This window comes from Acomys russatus, chromosome 29, assembly GCF_903995435.1.
Source record: "Acomys russatus chromosome 29, mAcoRus1.1, whole genome shotgun sequence".
Classification (NCBI taxonomy): domain Eukaryota; kingdom Metazoa; phylum Chordata; class Mammalia; order Rodentia; family Muridae; genus Acomys; species Acomys russatus.
In genome coordinates, this window is record NC_067165.1 from 47,285,482 (window position 1) to 47,303,119 (window position 17,638).

General features: G+C 57.2%; 2 protein-coding genes across 2 annotated transcripts; one reads left to right on the forward strand and one right to left on the reverse strand.

The window, feature by feature from the left end:
• Positions 1-30: 30 nt before the first annotated feature.
• On the reverse strand, positions 31-2,574 carry Pusl1 (pseudouridine synthase like 1). The gene is made up of 8 exons (XM_051171119.1): positions 2,410-2,574; positions 2,146-2,203; positions 1,809-1,996; positions 1,488-1,637; positions 1,237-1,407; positions 544-598; positions 311-473; positions 31-44 (listed from the first exon to the last, which is right to left on the reverse strand). The coding sequence occupies exons 1-8, from the start codon at positions 2,484-2,486 to the stop codon at positions 31-33; spliced, it is 876 nt and encodes a 291-aa protein (XP_051027076.1). The 5' UTR covers positions 2,487-2,574.
• A 528-nt stretch (positions 2,575-3,102) lies between these two features.
• Acap3 (ArfGAP with coiled-coil, ankyrin repeat and PH domains 3) lies at positions 3,103-16,545 on the forward strand. Its single transcript, XM_051171057.1, has 24 exons — positions 3,103-3,257; positions 6,898-6,955; positions 7,341-7,460; positions 7,664-7,717; positions 8,799-8,857; positions 9,327-9,510; positions 9,815-9,859; positions 9,943-10,038; positions 10,135-10,209; positions 10,902-10,913; positions 11,541-11,653; positions 11,736-11,787; positions 11,997-12,097; positions 12,169-12,280; positions 12,516-12,724; positions 12,814-12,883; positions 12,978-13,072; positions 13,147-13,349; positions 13,580-13,687; positions 14,638-14,736; positions 14,825-15,045; positions 15,199-15,308; positions 15,385-15,495; positions 15,591-16,545. Exons 1-24 carry the CDS (start codon positions 3,211-3,213, stop codon positions 15,736-15,738), a joined length of 2,502 nt encoding a protein of 833 aa, XP_051027014.1. The 5' UTR covers positions 3,103-3,210; the 3' UTR covers positions 15,739-16,545.
• Positions 16,546-17,638: the final 1,093 nt, after the last annotated feature.

The window sequence follows — 17,638 nt, forward strand, 5'->3', positions numbered from 1 at the left end:
AGCTGGTTTCCAGTGTGGACCCCATAGGGGTCAGGATATAGGACCTATGGATAGACCCCAGGTCAGAGTACAACTCCTCCCACATTTGCATTGGCTTACCCCCCAAAATCTGGCCCTGTGGCCCACTCAGTCCATGCCACCACGCTCTGACCACCGGTCCCTAGCTGAAGTCCGTTCTCCCTGCCACTGGCTTCCCCACTAGGTGCCTGGAGTCTCATCTAGTACGAGGGGCTTTGACAGCCTCCAAAGGCCGTCCTCAGTGAGAGCCCAGCTTCGGGGAGCCAGGCTCTTTCCCACCCACCCCTCTTACCGAAGTTCTCGTATAGCACTGACTTCAAGAACAAGCCTCGGGCAGGGGCGACTTGAGCCTGGTACTTGCCCAGGGGATCTTGACTCTCCAGAATCCCTTTCACCTGTGTGGGTGTCAGGGTCCCTAGTCCCACAGCCACCAGCACAGCTGTCATCCTCCGCACCTGCAGCAGAGAGCTCAGGTTGTCACAGGTGTCTGCCTGAGCCACCTCGGGAGGGTCTAGGATGGCTTACCTGTCGGTATAGGAAAGACTTGCTTTCAAACTCCAAGGTCCAGAACTGCAGCCTCCTAGGAACACAGACAGCTTTGAGGTCCAAGCCACAGGCCAGCCTCAGCCACCCTAGCCCACCATGTGGCCTCAGACAAGACAAAGGTTTAAGTGCTGGTTTAAAGGCTCAGCCATCCAGGGTGGGCTCTTGCTTCACTGACCATCAGATCCAGAGGATGAGAGTTTTGCGTGATTTTTCTGGGAGCCTGTACCTACCGTATAAGGAAACAACTGTACGACAGCATTAGCCTGTGCATGGGAGGTAGCAGTGTGCTGAAGCCGGACATAGCTAGCCTACCATCAAGATGGAACCCTGGTCACACTGAAGCCCTCCTGCCCTTGGGGCCGGTTGCTGGTGGGAGGCCCACTAGGCAGTGCTTGAGGCAGAGCAGTCTGTCAAACTGGACTGGAACCTTTTCAGTGACTGCCAGAACCCATCTGCTACAAAGACATGTAAGGCAACATTTCTTCCCCGTGCTCCCAGCCACAGAGGGACCCTAGCCCAACAGGAAAAAGACAATTTCTGGCCAGTGCCTTCCCCTCCGGGCCCAGTGGATGACAGTAACCAGATCACTTTATTAGGTTATTGTGAGAACTAATTTAGCCCTGGTGGCCCCTAGACCTGCATGGGGCCACAGTGGAAGGCCACTCTTCTCACCTGCTCTCCTGGGGGAGGACAAATGGGCTGGCTGGACCAGGAGACACAGAGAGTCTTTGTAGTGTGCGCACAGCGCTTGTGGACGGGCTGCCAGCAGACTGGAAAGCACTAAAATCGTGTGTCCCAAGGAGATGCCGGGCAGCTTCCTGCATGGCAGCCACATCCAGGGACCTGTGGAGCCAAAGGAGCATTGAGGAGGGCGTCGCCAGATGGATGGCGAACCTTTCCCTTCCCATTCTTACTTCACTCACTCTGTCGGCAGGGCCCAGCATACATTTTGTTCAAACACAGGCAGCTGCTCTGGCCGGGGGCAGCCTGTGGCCAGGCGGTATAGGTAGGTTCTGGATGTAGCTGCATAGCGAGCGTGGAAGTCGTTGGGCACTCGGAAGGCTTTAAGTACACTGTGGCAAGCAGATCTGGTTCAGGCCAGCAATGAGTCTACCCAGCACTCTGGAAATCTCCCGCTCATCTCCAAGTTGCTCAGAATAATGTCTTTCCGGACCTCAACCTCCCTCCACAATGGATGGTGGGGTGCATCAGTAAAGGACAAACGGCTCAATCCTCGGGCTCACCGAATGGCCGGGTGCTTCAGGTGGGTGTTGAGGGCCTGGGTCACGATCTCCGGGGAGAAAGGCGGCAGGCCTGAGCGGCGCTGTATGTCCAGGTGCGCCGCGTTGCTCAGGGCATGCACTCCGGCATCAGTGCGGCTGGAGATAGTAAACCTGACCGGCTCGACCGAGTTCAGCCGCTTGGCAGCCTCCTGCGGGGACACGGTGCAGGCAACCAGCCAGGCACAGCGAAGGCCGCAGCCCGTGGAACAGTGCTAGGAGTGCGGGCAGGGACTGGAGCTACGGGCGGCTTCACCCTTCCCGAACCTGTCATCGCAGTAACCAAAAGAAAACAGTTTACCTCCAGGAAGTTCTGCACCCCAATAGCGCGATGATTACCCCTCACGGCTGCGACCCCACTGCGGAGAGAGACGGGAGTGAGTTATCCGCCGCGGCTGTGGGAGCTGCCCCAGCTGGGTCCTCGGCCCTCGAGCGCGTTCGTAAAGCGCAGGCCAGTGTTCCTAGGCTCCGGACGCCCCGGTGCGGATCGTGCCTCCCTTGGCCGTCTTGCAGACCTCCCGTGAGCCCAAGTGGAGGAACCGGAGGTAATAGCGGGGAAACGTACTTGAAATCAGTGCCCAAGTACTGGAAGAACACAAGGTAGCGCGCACGCACGGAGCCCACTGCCGGGCAGGAGCCCATATTTGAGTGGTTGGCGGGCGGGGCGGTTGCACGTGGCTGGCGGTCGGTCCTGCCCAGCTGGGACGGCGCCTGCGCACTCGCTCGGCCCACCCCGCCCGGCCGCCAGGACGGGAGGGACGGAGGCGGGACCAAGCTTAGGGAGCGAGTGCGAAGTGCTGTCCTCTGCCTCACAGGGGCGGGTTGCTTCTGCACGACTCTCCATAGTTCGTTCTTTCCCTTTCGGTCCTTCAGTCCGGATCTCCCCGGCGCCGTCCCGCTCTCCCGGAATGTGTCTGTCAGCCGCGTTCTAGCCGAGCGCTCCCAAATGTAGTTCCTGTAAACTCCTCGAGTTTAACCATGGCAGGCATGCCCAAAGTCAGAGAGCCGTGTTCTTTCCTTTCCCGCGACCGGGCGCCGCGGCCCACCCCCCTCCCAGACCCCGGCGACTGAGACCCGAGCGCACGGCAGGCACGAGAGCGCACGGTGCCTTTAGCGACGCTCCCCAGCGCCGCGCCCCCCTCCCGCCCCCCGCGAGGTGACAGCGGGCGGCGCGGGCGGCCGTGGACTTGAGCGACGCTCCCCGGCGGTGACAGGCGGGGCGGGGCCGCGGCGCGCCGGCCTCATTCCGAGGCGGGCGGGCAGCCGGGCGCGGAGCCCAGCGCGGGCGCGGCGGACGGTCTACCGGCCGGGGATGCCGCTCGATGCGCCTTGGTCCTCTGTCCAGTGAGCGCCGCTCACCGCAGCCATGACGGTGGAGTTCGAGGAATGCATCAAGGACTCGCCGCGTTTCAGGTGTGTCGCGGGCCTCGGGTAGGGCGCGGGCGGGGATGGGGAGCCGCCTTTGTGCCAGAGACGGCGTAGGGGCGCCCAGCATGGTGACCGTTCCGAGTCCAGCTGGACGGAGCGGAAGACTTGGCCTAAACAAACCGTCTGGAGCCGGAGTCGCGGTCCCCTAGCTGCGCAGCTCCGCCTCTGGCCTCCGGGGGGACCGGAACAAAAGACGCCCCTGTACTGATCACCTCGCGCGCGGGGAGGGGTTGAATGCTCGGACTGCCTTGGGCAGCTGTGTGTACCACGGGGCATTTGCGCGCAGTGCCATCTCTAGAGCTGTCCACCCTTCTTTGTGTGTGTGTGCTTTCATGTGCCACAAGTACTGAGCTCCCCCTGGGCCCTGTAGTGCAGTTCTGGTTAGGAATGTCTGACATCCTGCACCATCAGTCTCTGTCTCTGTCTTGGTCCATATGTCCAGCGCAACAAATAGGTGGAACCAAGGGAGGCCATCAAGGCCTGAGATGGACACCTTGGTGAAAGTGAACGGTGATGTGATGAGTGGGCTGTGGGGATGAGGAGGCCAGGGTTAGGTGGGAGGAGGGTATGGGCCTTGCTCACTTAGGAGTTTGTTTCTTTTGTTGTTCCTGGACATACAGCCATGCACATCTGTGTGAACCACACGGACACACACACACACACATCTGTTTTAACTGGGTGGCATTTGACAGAAAGTAATGGAGTACCTCTCCTGTGTGTCATTTGAAATTGCGCACCTCCCCGTATGTGCTCCTACCTCCATATGTGCTTCAATACAGGGGAGCGCGTTCTGCCACTCTGCCCCTCCTCTGAGGAGGCGCCAGACCACGCACATGAATGTGTGGGTGAGCTGTGACATTGGGTTGGTGTGCTTGATGCGTGCACATAGCCTAATGAGGGCGCACACATGTGTGTGCATGTGCCACTTCTCTGTGGATTCATGAGTCATGCTACTAGATACGTGTTAATGTATGCAGGTGTGTGTTTCGTAGCACGGGTGCACACTTCTGTGCACGCGTGTGTGCCATGTCCCTGGAACACGTCTGTATGCCCTGTGCTCCTATGTACATGCATGTGTTTATGTATTAGCATGCATGTGTGGACATGCGTGTCTGACCACATGCATACGTGCGGGGGACTACCTCAGCAGCTCTTTTGCAAGACCACCTTGCAAGGGAGTCAGCAAGACACACCTCAGGAACCTTGGAGCATTACACTTAGTCAAGAGAGTCTGCCGACTGTAGGCAGGGGTCTTGAGGCAGTCGTCTGCGCTCTCCTGTTTCCTGTTGCTGAGTGATTGGGAGGAGTACTCTGAGAGCCTCCGATACCCCACAGTCCTACATCCAGGCTTGTTAGGAGTCATGGCCAAGATCGCTGTGCTGAGAACTTGGCCCAGAGTTGAAGCGCTCCTTTTGAGAAGCTCTGGCTCCGCCCTGATGTATGGGGGGTTTGTGCCTGAGCAGAGAGCCAGTCACCTCTGGGCCTTGGTTGCCACAGCCAGCCAGTTGGACTTGTGGGGCCACAGTAGGCGTGGTTGCTACCTAAGGCTCAACATTACTTCTTTTGGTGGGTGGAGGTGGGGGGTGTTGAGGTGAGGGCTGAGGATGACTCTCTGGACCTTGGTCTTGGGGTCATGGAGACCTGGCTTTGTGGGGTTTGGTGGGCTTTGATTTGATGGGTGGGAAGAGTCCCTGTCCACTCTAAGGTGTTACCGAGGTTATAACTTGAGCTTTTTGGCCAAGAACCTGTAGGTGGGGCAGGATAGGGCTGGCAGGAGGACGTGGAAATGAGGTGGCGCGTAGACCCTAACCTGGAAATGGCTGGTAGTTTTGCTTTGGAGCTCTCGGCCTAGGATAAGGGCTTGTGACAGCCTAGGAATGCCTCATAGTCCCTGGAGCTGTGGGTGGGGGTGCAGGGGAGCCCAGGAAGAGGAGCCAGCCCAGCCTTGACTGCAAGCCCTGCCCTGGGTGGGGCTTCAACCGCTGAGTCATGGCTTTGGTGAGGGGGCTCCTCCCCAGCCTCCAAGCTGCTCAAGTCCCTGACTGGCAAAATAGGCCTAGGGCAGGCAGGAGGGGTTGCCCTCAAGTCCTTGTCCGAGGAAGGGAGCTCTGAGAGACTCCTAGGGCAGAATGATGCCCAAGTGAGCCTCTAGTAAGTGCCCACCACATTCCCACGTCCCTGTGAGTACTAATGTCAGCTCCTGGTGCAGCCCCTCCCAGTTCCTGGCTCCCTGGCCAGCTGCAGCTCTCCATGCAGCTGCCTGGGCTGTCGGGCCTGCCCTGGGAAGCCCTGAATCGCTCTCTCCAAAGTAGATAGTTACATCTGTGTTCTGGGAACTGCTGGCTCTCCTAGTGGCCAGAGTCCCGGAACAGAGCCTCCTGTGGTGGCCTGTGTTAGGGCTCATAGCTAAAGGGCATTTTTCCCTCCAAGCAGGACAGGCTGTGTAGCATCCTTCAGAGACATGGCTGCCAATGGTCCAATCAGATGCTGCAGCTCCAATCCTGTCCCCTTGCTGCTTTAGAATTCGTGGCCCTTTGGCCCTCAAGAAGGGATGAGGCTAGTGGCCAGGACCTTGGAGGGTTCATGGTCATTTCAGCCCCAGATCCTAATTGAGGACACCCTAAACCATGTCTCCTCACCCAGCTCTTTCTTGTTGGCCTTCTAGAGAACAGGATAGAAAGGGGTGAGGAGATGCTAGAACTGGATGGCTTCCCCTCTGGTACCCCACCCTCAGCCAGTGTGAGACTTGTTCCTAGATGTCTGCCTAACCCTTTGCCTCTACCCACGCAGGCCAGATGGGCCTAGCTCACCAGCTAACTGATTGTATGCGGTGGGGGACTGCTGGGAGCCTGCCCTTATTTCCTGTTCCCAAGTTGGAGATGGGAGGGGGGGGGCAGTCACGTGCTTAATCCATCTGCCTTTGGCTTCCGGGATTCTCCCCGGTTTCTCCTGATGATGTCATCATTAACTCCTCCCTCCCCAGGACATCTTCTTTACCAGGCTGGACTGGTAGGAGTGGGCTCTAAAGAGAACTGACCCATCTCTCCTTCTCGCTGGACCGAGCTATATGGAGTTTTGTGGTTGAGAGAGATGGAGGGCTTTTCCCTCACTGGCTTGAGGCATCGTCCCTTAGCTGATGGTTCATAGCCAGCCTGCTTTGGAGTCATCTAGCTGCAGGCCAAAGTGACCTGCATTGGAAGCAAAGAAGTAAGGGACAGGCTCTAGTTGTGGAGAGGCTCTGCAGTGAGGTTGAAGTCCACCTTTGAGCCCCAGAGAAGGCTGCCGTGGGCACCAACGCCGCACCATGAGACTTCAGGGTTATTGTGCTTAGGGAATAAGGACTTGATTAACCTTGTTTCGTAGAGCACAGATACAGTGTAGGGTCTGTGTGTGTGTTGGGGGGCCTGTGATAGCACATGTGGTATGGCTAGGTGGCTTCACCCTGCCTGGTGGGCTCTGGGTAGCTCCAAAGTGCTGGACCTGGGTCCCAGTTATGTCCATCAGGTAGGGTGCTTGCCTCTCTCAGCCTTGGTTTCTTGGCGCTCCCTTCTGGCAGCAAAACCCATGGGGAGAGACAAGAGGACATGAAACTCCAGCTGATCTAACTGCCCAATTCTTCTTCTAGGGCAACTATTGATGAGGTAGAAACAGACGTGGTTGAGATCGAGGCTAAGCTGGACAAGGTAAGAGGCGTACCTGGTGGTACATAGAGGGCCCAGAGTCACTCTGCCCACTCCAAGCCCAGCCTGGAACTTTGGGGTGACTCCAGGTATATGTACCTATGTCTGAGATGCCAGTTGGACGGGAAACGGCTGCTGTGCTTGCTGTGCCTAGTGTGGCAGGGGTGGGACCAAGAATCAGGTTAGGGAAGGGGAGAGGGAACAGGCTTCAGAGCCAGGAGGCAGGGGCCGTGTGCCCTGTGGCCCTCTGACCCTGTGAAGCCATTTCACACTCCAAGCCTGTGCCCCCTGCTTGAGGTTTCTCTGTCCTGCCAGCCTATCGGTGGATCTGAGTCACCATCTTGGAGAAACTCGGGCCCTCATTTTGCCCACTCTGTCCCACTTGCAGCTGGTCAAACTGTGCAGTGGCATGATTGAAGCTGGCAAAGCCTACGTTACCACCAACAGGCTCTTTGTGAGCGGCGTCCGAGACCTGTCTCAGCAGTGCCAGGGTGACACCGTAATTTCGGTGAGGGGCCGATGTGGGGGTGGGGGAAGCCCCCTAAAGGGTGTCTAGATCATGGGTATTGGGTGTCTGCATTCCGCTTGAGGACACCTAACCCTGGGCAGGGAGGAGTCTTAAGTGACATAAAGGAGACACTAGCTACATGGCCTGTGTGGCCTTAGCCCCACTGCTCTTTCCAGTGTGGTCTTCCCCATATTTTTCTTCAGGAATGCCTGCAGAGGTTTGGAGACAGCCTGCAGGAGATGGTCAACTACCACACGGTGAGCCCCATGGGCCATGTGCAGTGTCTACATCCATTTAGCCTACACCATGTCTCTTGAAGGCCCTACCTAGACCACAGCAAAGCTGACTGGTTCATAGTTACCCAAACTGGTAGCCATGAGTGAGAAAGACCATCTTCTGCTCTTTTGATCTACAGAAATGGTAGCCACCCTGCGTCTATGAGTCAGTGCAGTGTGAGGAATATTTCAAGGAGAGGTTGCCATGTCCCCAACTGTGGCCAGTCCAGATCCTAGGGCAAGGAGGCAGCACACAGCTCAGACCTGTGGGCAGCAGTGTCTTGGGGTGAGGAGACCATGGAAGGTTCTTCTAGACTCCAAGCTGGGCAGAGCTTTTCATCCCAGGCCAGCTTATTTCTGGGTGATAGCCTCACTGCCATCCAGGCAGGCATGGTAGCCTCCTAAGGCCCTGGTATTGATGCGTATAGACACAGTAGAACAGGCCAAGTGTCTGTGGGTGGGAGTAGAGCACGGCCTGGGAATCAGTGTCCTAGACTAAACAAGGAGCTTCCATTTGGCCAGACCTGGGGAAGCTCAGAAATAAACCAGTCTGTTTATCTACCCCTGGCCTGGCTCAGCCATCCTCTATGTGTCACTGTGGGTCAGGAGTGCGCATGTGCCTGCGTGCGTGCGTGCATGCGTGCGTGTGTGTGTAGGGTGATATGAAACCACTTCAGTTCCCAGCAATCAGCTACCACCTTCCCCAGGCCAAGCCCTATGGGAGCTCAGTGCTGGTAATCAGCCTTGAGGCAGCCCATGTGTGCCACCCATGCAGATGTTGAAGGCGGAGTTTAGAGGCCTGCCTGCCATCACAGTGACCTCCAGACTGGCTAAGGGCCAGATGGGAAGATGAACAAACGCTACAGCTGTTTCCCCCCTCCCCCCCATCCCCAAGAGGCCACCCTGGTACACGGCAAGCTCTGCAGCTAGTGTTCACTGTAGAGAGCTGGGGCCCAGGAAGATATGGGCAGGGGTCTCAATGTTCACCTGTTGGGGATGGGACTTTGTCTGTGGGGTCTTGCTAGTGGTGACCCTAATAGCCTCCGTCCTGCCTCTATCCCAGATTCTGTTTGATCAGGCCCAGAGATCGGTGCGGCAGCAGCTCCACAACTTTGTCAAAGAGTGAGTGACCAGAACAGCCAGCCAAGCCCTTAGCCCCATAGCCAAGTGCCATGGTGAAAGCTGAATTCCAAGTTCCATCTTCAGGAAAAGAAGGGCAGCAGGTCCTTGGCCAAGGCTTCAGGCTGTGAGAAGCCTTTGCCCTCTGACAGGAGGCTCAACCAACAGGGGCAAAGGCCAGGAGACCGGCTAGACAGGGAAGGGTGGAGTTGTGGTTTACCCCCATACTGTAGAGGAGATGCAGGCTGATGTTTGGCACATGGGGTCTGGACTAGACAGATCTAGAGTAAATTGGTGAAGGGCTGGGAGGTCCTAGAGCAGGGAAGAGGGAGGAAAAAGCTCGGTAGAGCCCAGGCCCTTCTCAGGAGCCGCAGGGGGACCGTGAAAGAGAGCTCAGGGTAGCTAAAGCCTGCTGCGCACTGACCCCTTCTCTGACCTCTGGTTCGTGGCACCTACGCTGGCTGGCATCCAGGGATGTGCGGAAATTCAAAGAGACGAAGAAGCAGTTTGACAAAGTGCGGGAGGACATGGAGCTGTCTTTGGTGAGGAATGCCCAGGCGCCAAGGCACCGACCCCATGAAGTGGAAGAGGCCACGGGCGCCCTCACTCTCACCCGGAAGTGCTTCCGCCACTTGGCACTGGACTATGTGCTCCAGGTTAGCTGTGGGTCAGTAGCAATGTGGATGACACCCAGCCAAGGCCTGGACTAGGGTAGGCAGCAGGGGTGGCTGCCGTGATCTGATCCAGGAGGCTCTAGGGATATGGCAAGGGTTGGGGTTCTCGGTTTCATCCAGATGCGACTGTACATTCAGACAGAGGGAGGGTGAGGCTGATACCATGCAGATGTCTAAACACCACTTGAGGTTTCAGAACTCTGAGCTGTCCAAGCAGATTCTAGAAATGTACAGGCCACGGGCTTCTGGGCCCTGACACCTCCTCTGTTTGCTCTTCCTCTGACAGATCAACGTCCTCCAGGCCAAGAAGAAGTTTGAGATCTTAGATTCTGTGAGTGCTTGTGTGGGGAGATACGTGTGGCGTGGCGTGGGCAGTAGGAGCCGGGCCTCACTGGGACTCCACTCTCACTGCAGATGCTGTCTTTCATGCACGCCCAGTACAGCTTCTTCCAGCAGGGGTATAGCCTACTGCACCAGCTGGACCCCTACATGAAGAAGCTGGCAGCTGAGGTGAGCCTATAGGAGTGCCTCAGTGAGTGAGCTTCAGGGGGGGCTCCTGGTTAAGGCCTTGGGAAGGGGTCTACTGCCTTCCTTTGACCCCCACAGTTGGACCAGCTCGTGATCGACTCTGCGGTGGAGAAGCGTGAGATGGAACGCAAGCACGCTGCCATCCAACAGCGGGTGAGGCCCTGCAGCCCAGCTCCCTGAGTACAGGCGAATGCCATTGAATGCCATGTTTTCCCTCGTCGCCACTCCACAACTCTGATCTGGGACACCAATAGACACTTCTACAAACTCTGCCCTTCTTCCCAAAACTGTCCACTTACTACTTGTTAGGCCTCACGTCAGCCGCTAGCTGAGTCTGCTCTACCCTTGGCATACAGCAGCAGAGTGAGGGCTCCATCTTTAAGGGTATCAGTACAGTAAGCCTGGTATGGGGAAGGGTTGGAACGCTGGGACCTGGAACCTCCTCACTCAACCTTCCTAACGCTGCGACCCTTTAATACAGTTCTTCATGGTGTGGTGACCCCCAACCATAAAATTATGTTGTTGCCTCTTCATAACTGTAATTTCATTATAAACTATAACATAATGTAAATTGTAATGTAAGTATCTGATATGTGACCTCCCCAAAGGGCTCATAACCCACAAGTTGAGGCCACTGCCGTAGAGGTTGTGGAGTGCCTCTGACTAGTTGTGGGCTCCTTCTGGGGGCCTTTGCTCAACTGCTGAACAGTGGTCCCATCGACTCTCCCCGCCCAGAGCAGAGATTGGCTGCAGGTGGGATAAGAGAATCTGGTGGTGTTTGGGAGCAGAGCCCTCATTCATCAGTTCTCTCTTTCTCTTTCCCCTCCCTCTGCCTTGGGCCTCAGACACTGCTGCAGGTAAGAGCTGCACACTGCACGCTGGGCTAGTCAGACCCTCCCTTTCAGCACCGAGGACACCTCCCCACCTTAGTGCTCCCGCTGTACTTTGGGAGGAGCCTGTAGGTCAGCTGGCTGCTGGAACCAGCAAGATGAATCTAGCCAGTCCCCTGCAGGAGTGGTGGCAACTGTGCCTTCCTCCCCTGCTCAGGCTGAGAGCAGGTGATAAGGCCGTCCCTCTACTGGCCTGGCCTGTCAGACAGTGGGACACACAGGACACCCAAGGCTCTCTGGCTTCTGAATGGAGCTCTGTCAAGCAGCTGGAGAAGGTCCAGCTGGCAAAATGCATGAAACACTCAGGATGGCAGGGGGTGGGGGGAGGGAGTGCAGCTTCCTTCCTGACCATTGCCTGCTTGTTCCTGCGAGCCTAGAGATGGGGGCTGGAGTGCTCAGGGCCAGCTGTGGACACAAGGGATCTTCCGACAGTGTCTTTGGACAAAGGGCCTTGCTTGGTCAGGAAATTGTTGTGGTGTGCTGAGGTTCCCTGAGCATGTGCCTCACCTTAGCTTTTATTTGGGGTAAGCCTGGGAGGGGGGCTGGGTCCTTCAAGGATGGGCGTTCCCCAAGGGCCAGCTCTGTCCTCCTTAGGACTTTTCCTATGATGAGCCAAAAGTGGAGTTTGACGTGGATGCACCGAGCGGTGTGGTGATGGAGGGCTACCTCTTCAAGAGAGCCAGCAACGCCTTCAAGACATGGAACCGGTAAGGAACAGGCAGGGCTGAGGGCAAAGTGGATGTGGAGCCAGCTCTGCCTGACCTCCTGTCTTCCGTTCTCTTCACCCAGACGGTGGTTCTCCATTCAGAACAGCCAGCTGGTCTATCAGAAGAAACTCAAGGTACGCGGGGGTGGGGGAGGAGGGTCCTCTTTGGCCAGACCCCTCCCCATCCAGACTATGTGTCCTGCTGCTTAGTGGATGTTGGCACAGGGCTGAGGACACAGACAGGCACCAAAAGGTCGGAGGAGCAGGGAGCCAGCGACACATTGCCTGAGACTAAGATAAAGGAGGAAATGTGTATGAGAGCGGTAAGCCTGTCATGCCCACAGGACGCTCTGACTGTGGTGGTAGATGACCTACGCCTGTGCTCTGTGAAGCCGTGTGAGGACATAGAACGGCGCTTCTGTTTTGAAGTTGTGTCACCTACCAAGTGAGTAGGCCCAGCCCAGGGCAGGGTGGGGAGAGCCCTGCTGACTGAGGCTGACTAGCCCCTCCCTACAGGAGCTGCATGCTGCAGGCTGACTCTGAGAAGCTTCGACAGGCTTGGGTTCAAGCTGTGCAGGCTAGCATAGCCTCTGCCTACCGGGAAAGTCCAGACAGCTGCTATAGCGAGGTGCACTGCTTCTCTCCTTCCACATGAGTATACGTACCTCAAAAACAGCTCCCGTAGGCTGTGTCCATGCTTGTGCGGGCAGTTTACAAATGTGTGTGTATGTGCAGTGTCTGCATGTATACACGTGTGCAGATGTGTGTTTGAGGGGCCCTAGCCTTGCTGAGCCTTCTAACTCGGGGTCTTCTGGGGAGTTGAGACCTCCCAGGGCTGAGTGGCTCCTCACACTGTCCACCAGAGGCTGGACCGCACAGCATCACCATCAACAAGTAGCATTGATTCCACCACGGACTCTCGGGAACGTGGAGTCAAGGGCGAGAGCGTGCTGCAGCGTGTGCAGAGTGTGGCTGGTAACAGCCAGTGTGGCGACTGTGGCCAGCCAGATCCCCGCTGGGCCAGCATCAACCTGGGAGTGCTGCTCTGTATTGAGTGCTCAGGCATCCACAGGTAGCCCTTCTTGACCCCTGCTGAAGGGGGCAGGCTGAGGTTCCGAGTAGAGCCACACCTCGGTCCACTTCCGTCCTCTTTCTGTCCAGGAGCTTGGGTGTCCACTGCTCTAAGGTGCGGTCCCTGACACTGGATTCCTGGGAGCCGGAGCTGCTAAAGGTGTGTGAAAGGGCCCCCTGGAGGCCCAAGAAGGCAAGGGTGGGGTGTCGGTCTTTGAACTTGGACTAACAGCCACATACGCTGTGCCCCACAGCTGATGTGTGAGCTAGGAAACACCACCATGAACCAGATCTATGAGGCCCAGTGTGAGGGCCCAGGCATCAGAAAGCCCACGGCCAGTAGTTCCAGGTGAGTGGTGGGCAGCAAGCCTGGCCACGGGAGCCCCAGCCGGTGAGTGCAGTCTCACGTTCACCCTGCTCCAGGCAGGACAAAGAGGCGTGGATCAAGGACAAATACGTTGAAAAGAAGTTTCTGCGAAAAGTGACCTCTGCGCCAGCCAGAGAAGCCCCAAGACGCTGGAGGGCACAGAAGTGCCAGCGCCCTCACAGCTCTCCCCATGCCCCCACTGCCCGACGCAAGGTCCGGCTCGAGCCTGTCCCGCCCTCCGTTGCTGCTCTGTCCTCAGGTGGGAGGTCTGCCAGCTGCTGTACCTGAGCTCATGTACCTGGGCAGGTTTGGGGGCAGGAGTGGTGCGGCCCTGGGAAGAGTCACCAACCCCTCAGTGTTGTGGTGGGGTTTGGGTAGTCTGGAGGCAGGGCTTCACAGGGCACCTCGGAGCTCTGCCTGTCTGCCCTGAGGCCTTCCCCGTCCTGAGCCTCAGTTTCACCATCTGAGCATGCGTCCTCTCCCTTGCAGCTGGCACTGTGGAGCGCAAGTTCCGCCGAGACTCCCTCTTCTGCCCCGATGAGCTGGACACCCTCTTCTCCTATTTTGATGCAGGGGCTGCTGGGGCTGGTCCACGCAGTGAGTGCTGGGAGAGACTCCTTTCCTGTGCTGTGTCCCTCAGTGGCCACACCCCACTCTCAGCCAAAGTAACAGGGAACAGTTGAGGCTCCTCTGTACAAACGTGGACGACACTTGCTCAAGAATTTGAAGAGGAAACTGGGGCAGGGTGGTGATGCCACAGAGGGTTAGAGAGCAAGCAGCAGTTCTCGACCGTGGGTTGTGACCCCTTTGGGGATCACATGTTGGACACCCTGCATATCAGATGTTCACATTACATTCATAACAGTGGCAAAACTACAGTTGTGAAGTAGCAACGGCTGTGGTTGGGGGGGGGGGCGGCGGTCACACAACATAAGGAGCTGTACTGGAGGGTCTCAGCATCAGGAAGGTGAGAACCGCTGGGCTGAGCATGCGCCTGTCAAGAGTAATGTGTGTAAGCCATTTATAACATTATAAGTGGTTTACATTGATAACTCCAGCACTCAGCCGCTGAGGCAGGAGGATTGTAATGGATTCCAGGCCACCCTGGGTACATAGTGAATTCGAGGCCATCTTGAGTACATTTGTACGTCCCTCTCTCAGGGGGAAAAAAGAAAGTGTAATGTGTGAGATGTGGACTGTGTGTGCACATGTAAGGAGCAGTTGCATGTGTCTGCGTTAATGGGATTGAGTGGTGACAGCAGAGGGCACTGTAGTGCCGACTCTAAGCCAGGCTTTAAAGCCTAGCGGGCTGGGAGGGGCCGCTTTGGGCTGTTCTGGGTAAGGAGGGTTTCCCTGCTCCTGTGAGCTACTGTTTGGTTTTCTCTACTTTTCTTTCATGCTGGACAGCAGTCTTCAGGGTGTTCCCTAGTTCAGGGCTGTCTTTGAAGGGGAGAATCTTCTAAAGGGTGGGTGGGCTTCAGCCTCCCTTCAGTGTTTTGTGACTCCTGCCCCCCATGGTAAGGATCCCCTTTCCTGTGGTCCTATAGGTCTAAGCAGTGACAGTGGCCTAGGAGGTAGCTCTGACGGCAGCTCGGATGTTCTGGCCTTCGGCGCAGGCTCTGTGGTGGACAGTGTTACTGAGGAAGGTGGGTTGTGTGCCTCTCTGCCTCCATGCAGCCCATCATCCTAACACCCCTGAGGGTTCCAGCTCCCTGACCCCTTGTGCTCCCACAGAAGGCGCTGAGTCAGAGGAGTCCAGCAGTGAGGTCGATGGAGAAGCTGAGGCCTGGAGCCTGGCAGATGTACGTGAGCTCCATCCCGGGCTCCTGGCACACCAAGCAGCACGTACCCGAGATCTCCCTGCACTGGCCGCAGCACTGGCCCATGGAGCTGAAGTCAACTGGGCTGATGCAGCAGATGAGGGCAAGACACCACTGGTGCAGGCTGTGCTTGGGGTGAGAACAAGACAGCAGACCCATACGGGCATTCTGTTGTCCTAGATACAGACCAGGCTTGATCCTGCTTGGGGGTGCTCATGGCAGGAGGTCAGGACGCGCGGGCCCTGCCAGTGTTCTTTCCTTGTTCACTCTGGTTTCCCTGATCTCCAGGGCTCCTTGATTGTCTGTGAGTTCCTGCTGCAAAACGGAGCTGATGTGAACCAAAGAGACAGCCTTGGCCGGGCACCCTTGCACCATGCTACGCTCCTGGGCCGCACTGGGTGAGTTCTATGGGTCTCTCTTGTGCTACCATCCCCTCACCTTTGACCCATCTCAATAAGCTCCTCCGCCCCCCAGCCAGGTCTGTCTGTTCCTGAAGCGGGGGGCTGACCAGCACGCCCTGGACCACGAGCAGCAGGACCCATTGACCATCGCAGTTCAAGCAGCCAACGCTGACATTGTCACATTGTAAGTCAGGCGGGGTCTTGGGGGCACGGTCACTTTCAGAAGGGACAGAGATTATGTGGGGGACAGAGTCACTTTACATTGTTCCCCACCCCCAGGCTTCGCTTGGCCCGCATGGCTGAGGAGATGAGAGAAGCCGAGGCACCCCCTGGTCAGCCAGGCCCCCTGCCAGGCAGCAGTCCTACAGAGCTGCAGTACCGCAGGTGCATCCAGGAGTTCATTGGCCTCCACCTGGAGGAAAGCTAGGGCCTGGCTGGCCGGGCGGCTGAGGGGTCCCTACCCTGAACCCAGCCTACCCGGCCCAGAAACCCTGCATGCTCCTGAAGACCCTAGCCCCTCATCTAGCCACAGCCCTGCCTGTGACATCTGTGGGCCCGTCCCAACAGCCCAGGACCCTAGTGTTCCTGGCTGGAGCCCCCACTTTCTTGCTCAGCCAGAGGACAGGGACCCAAGCACTGAGTCTTTTGAAGCCCCACATTTGGGGGCCTCAGGTGCCCCTCGTCTCACCTTCAGGTGGTCCTTCAAGGGTCTGGGCTGTTCACGGCACAAACCACTCTTGAGGTCCGTGTCACCGTGTGCCCCTCCGCCCTCAGGGCCTATTTCACCTTGTGCCCCTATATTTACTGCCCCAGAACACTGACCTGCTAGCTAGGTCCTTTCTACATACCCCCAGAGCCCTTCCTCCAGCCTGGGGCTGGCGGCTGGCCACCAGCCCTTCCCTGGCAGGAGTGGCAGCCCACCCAGGGAATCAACCTGAGTACCTCGCTCAGCGACCCCAGCATCCGGGTTGGGCTTTGATGGTGCTGGGAGGTGGAGCTTTGGCCCAGGTCTTCCACCCAGGCTGGACGCAGGCGTCCCCAAGGCTACGTGGCTGGCCACTTGGGTCCGTGTGCCTGAGGGCCCAAGTCCATCCTTGTGTCCTCCAGAGGCACTGTCTGGTTTACCTGGGCCAGAGCCCGTGCCTGAAAAAGCAACTGGTACTTTCCACCCCGTGCCCAATGTTCTTTGTAACTGACTGAGAGGGTGTTCTGCAGCCACCTCATTCTAACTTTGTCTGCGTCTATTTTTTTCTGTGGACGCTCAAGGACCATCCTGATCCCAACTCTGCCTGCTGCTGGGGAGGCCCATATAGATTCCCCCCATGCCCTGCCCCCGAGCTTCACTCCTTGGGCTGGGCCTCCAATAGGTCCAGTGGTCCTTTATTTGGGGGTGGGGGCTATGAATGCCTTCAATTTCCCTTTTTCTAGAGGAGTCCCAGGATAGAGGCTGCCCCCCCCCCCTGCATACTATGGGGCCCTTCGTTAGGCCAAGGGCACTCAGCTGGTCACTATGCAAACACTGCCCTGGGAGCATCCATGGGCAGTAAGGTAGGCACTGGGTCAGCGCCTCTGACTCCCTTGCTTGATGGCTGTGGCCCTAAAAAGCAGATTGAGCTTCTTCCTCCTGCTTGAGCTCCACCCACCACCTCCCCTGTCCACCTCTGGGCTGGCAGGACCCCACTCCTTCCTGCTCTGATCACACTCACTTAATAAATCTCTGCCGCTTGCATCTACTGCCTGCTCATTGCGGGATCAAGCCTTGCTTGGCTCTGTCTCAGCTGGAGGTTTGTCTGGGGGCAGCTGGAAGCAGAGTCCCAACACCGTCCCTTCCCAGGAGGATGTGACCCAGATAAGCCAACAGGGGCCTGGTGCCTTAGGAAAAACTGACGCCTGACACCCTTAGCCCCTGTTCCCTGGCTTCTCCTCCCTGCATTTCTCTGAGTTAGACGCATTCCTTGATAGGGACAAGGGTGGACACAGTGGGATTCGCTGGGGCTCGTGCCCCTCACGTGCAGTGTGTCTGCTGTGCTCTGCTCCAGGGTGGCACTAAGGTACAGTCTGAGGTTTGTAGGTGACTGGGGACAACAGGTGGAATGGCTGATTTTATGGCAGAGCAGCCCAAGGACAGTAGATGGCTTGGACTTACCTTTTTATCTCTGCTTTCCCAGAGGCTGCCGCAGAGCCAATGCAGGCTCTGTCTGATATGCACATGTGTGTGTAACATGCACATACAAATGTGAGACCAAACAGACTCCACTAGTACCGCCATGTATCTGAACAAAAGCTCATATTCAGAGTTTAGGGGTGTAGAGAAGGGACACTTCTCA

Excerpts from the sequence above, each read along its gene's own strand:
- Pusl1 (XM_051171119.1), bottom strand. The coding sequence starts at position 2,486 with ATGGGCTCCTGCCCGGCAGTGGGCTCCGTGCGTGCGCGCTACCTTGTG. Across the intron at positions 2,204-2,409 it reads TACTTGGGCACTGATTTCAA|TGGGGTCGCAGCCGTGAGGG; the intron begins GTACGTTTCCCC and ends CTCTCTCCGCAG. Across the intron at positions 1,997-2,145 it reads GGGTGCAGAACTTCCTGGAG|GAGGCTGCCAAGCGGCTGAA; the intron begins GTAAACTGTTTT and ends GTGTCCCCGCAG.
- Acap3 (XM_051171057.1), top strand. The coding sequence starts at position 3,211 with ATGACGGTGGAGTTCGAGGAATGCATCAAGGACTCGCCGCGTTTCAG. Across the intron at positions 10,039-10,134 it reads TGAAGAAGCTGGCAGCTGAG|TTGGACCAGCTCGTGATCGA; the intron begins GTGAGCCTATAG and ends TGACCCCCACAG. Across the intron at positions 15,046-15,198 it reads TGGTGCAGGCTGTGCTTGGG|GGCTCCTTGATTGTCTGTGA; the intron begins GTGAGAACAAGA and ends CCTGATCTCCAG.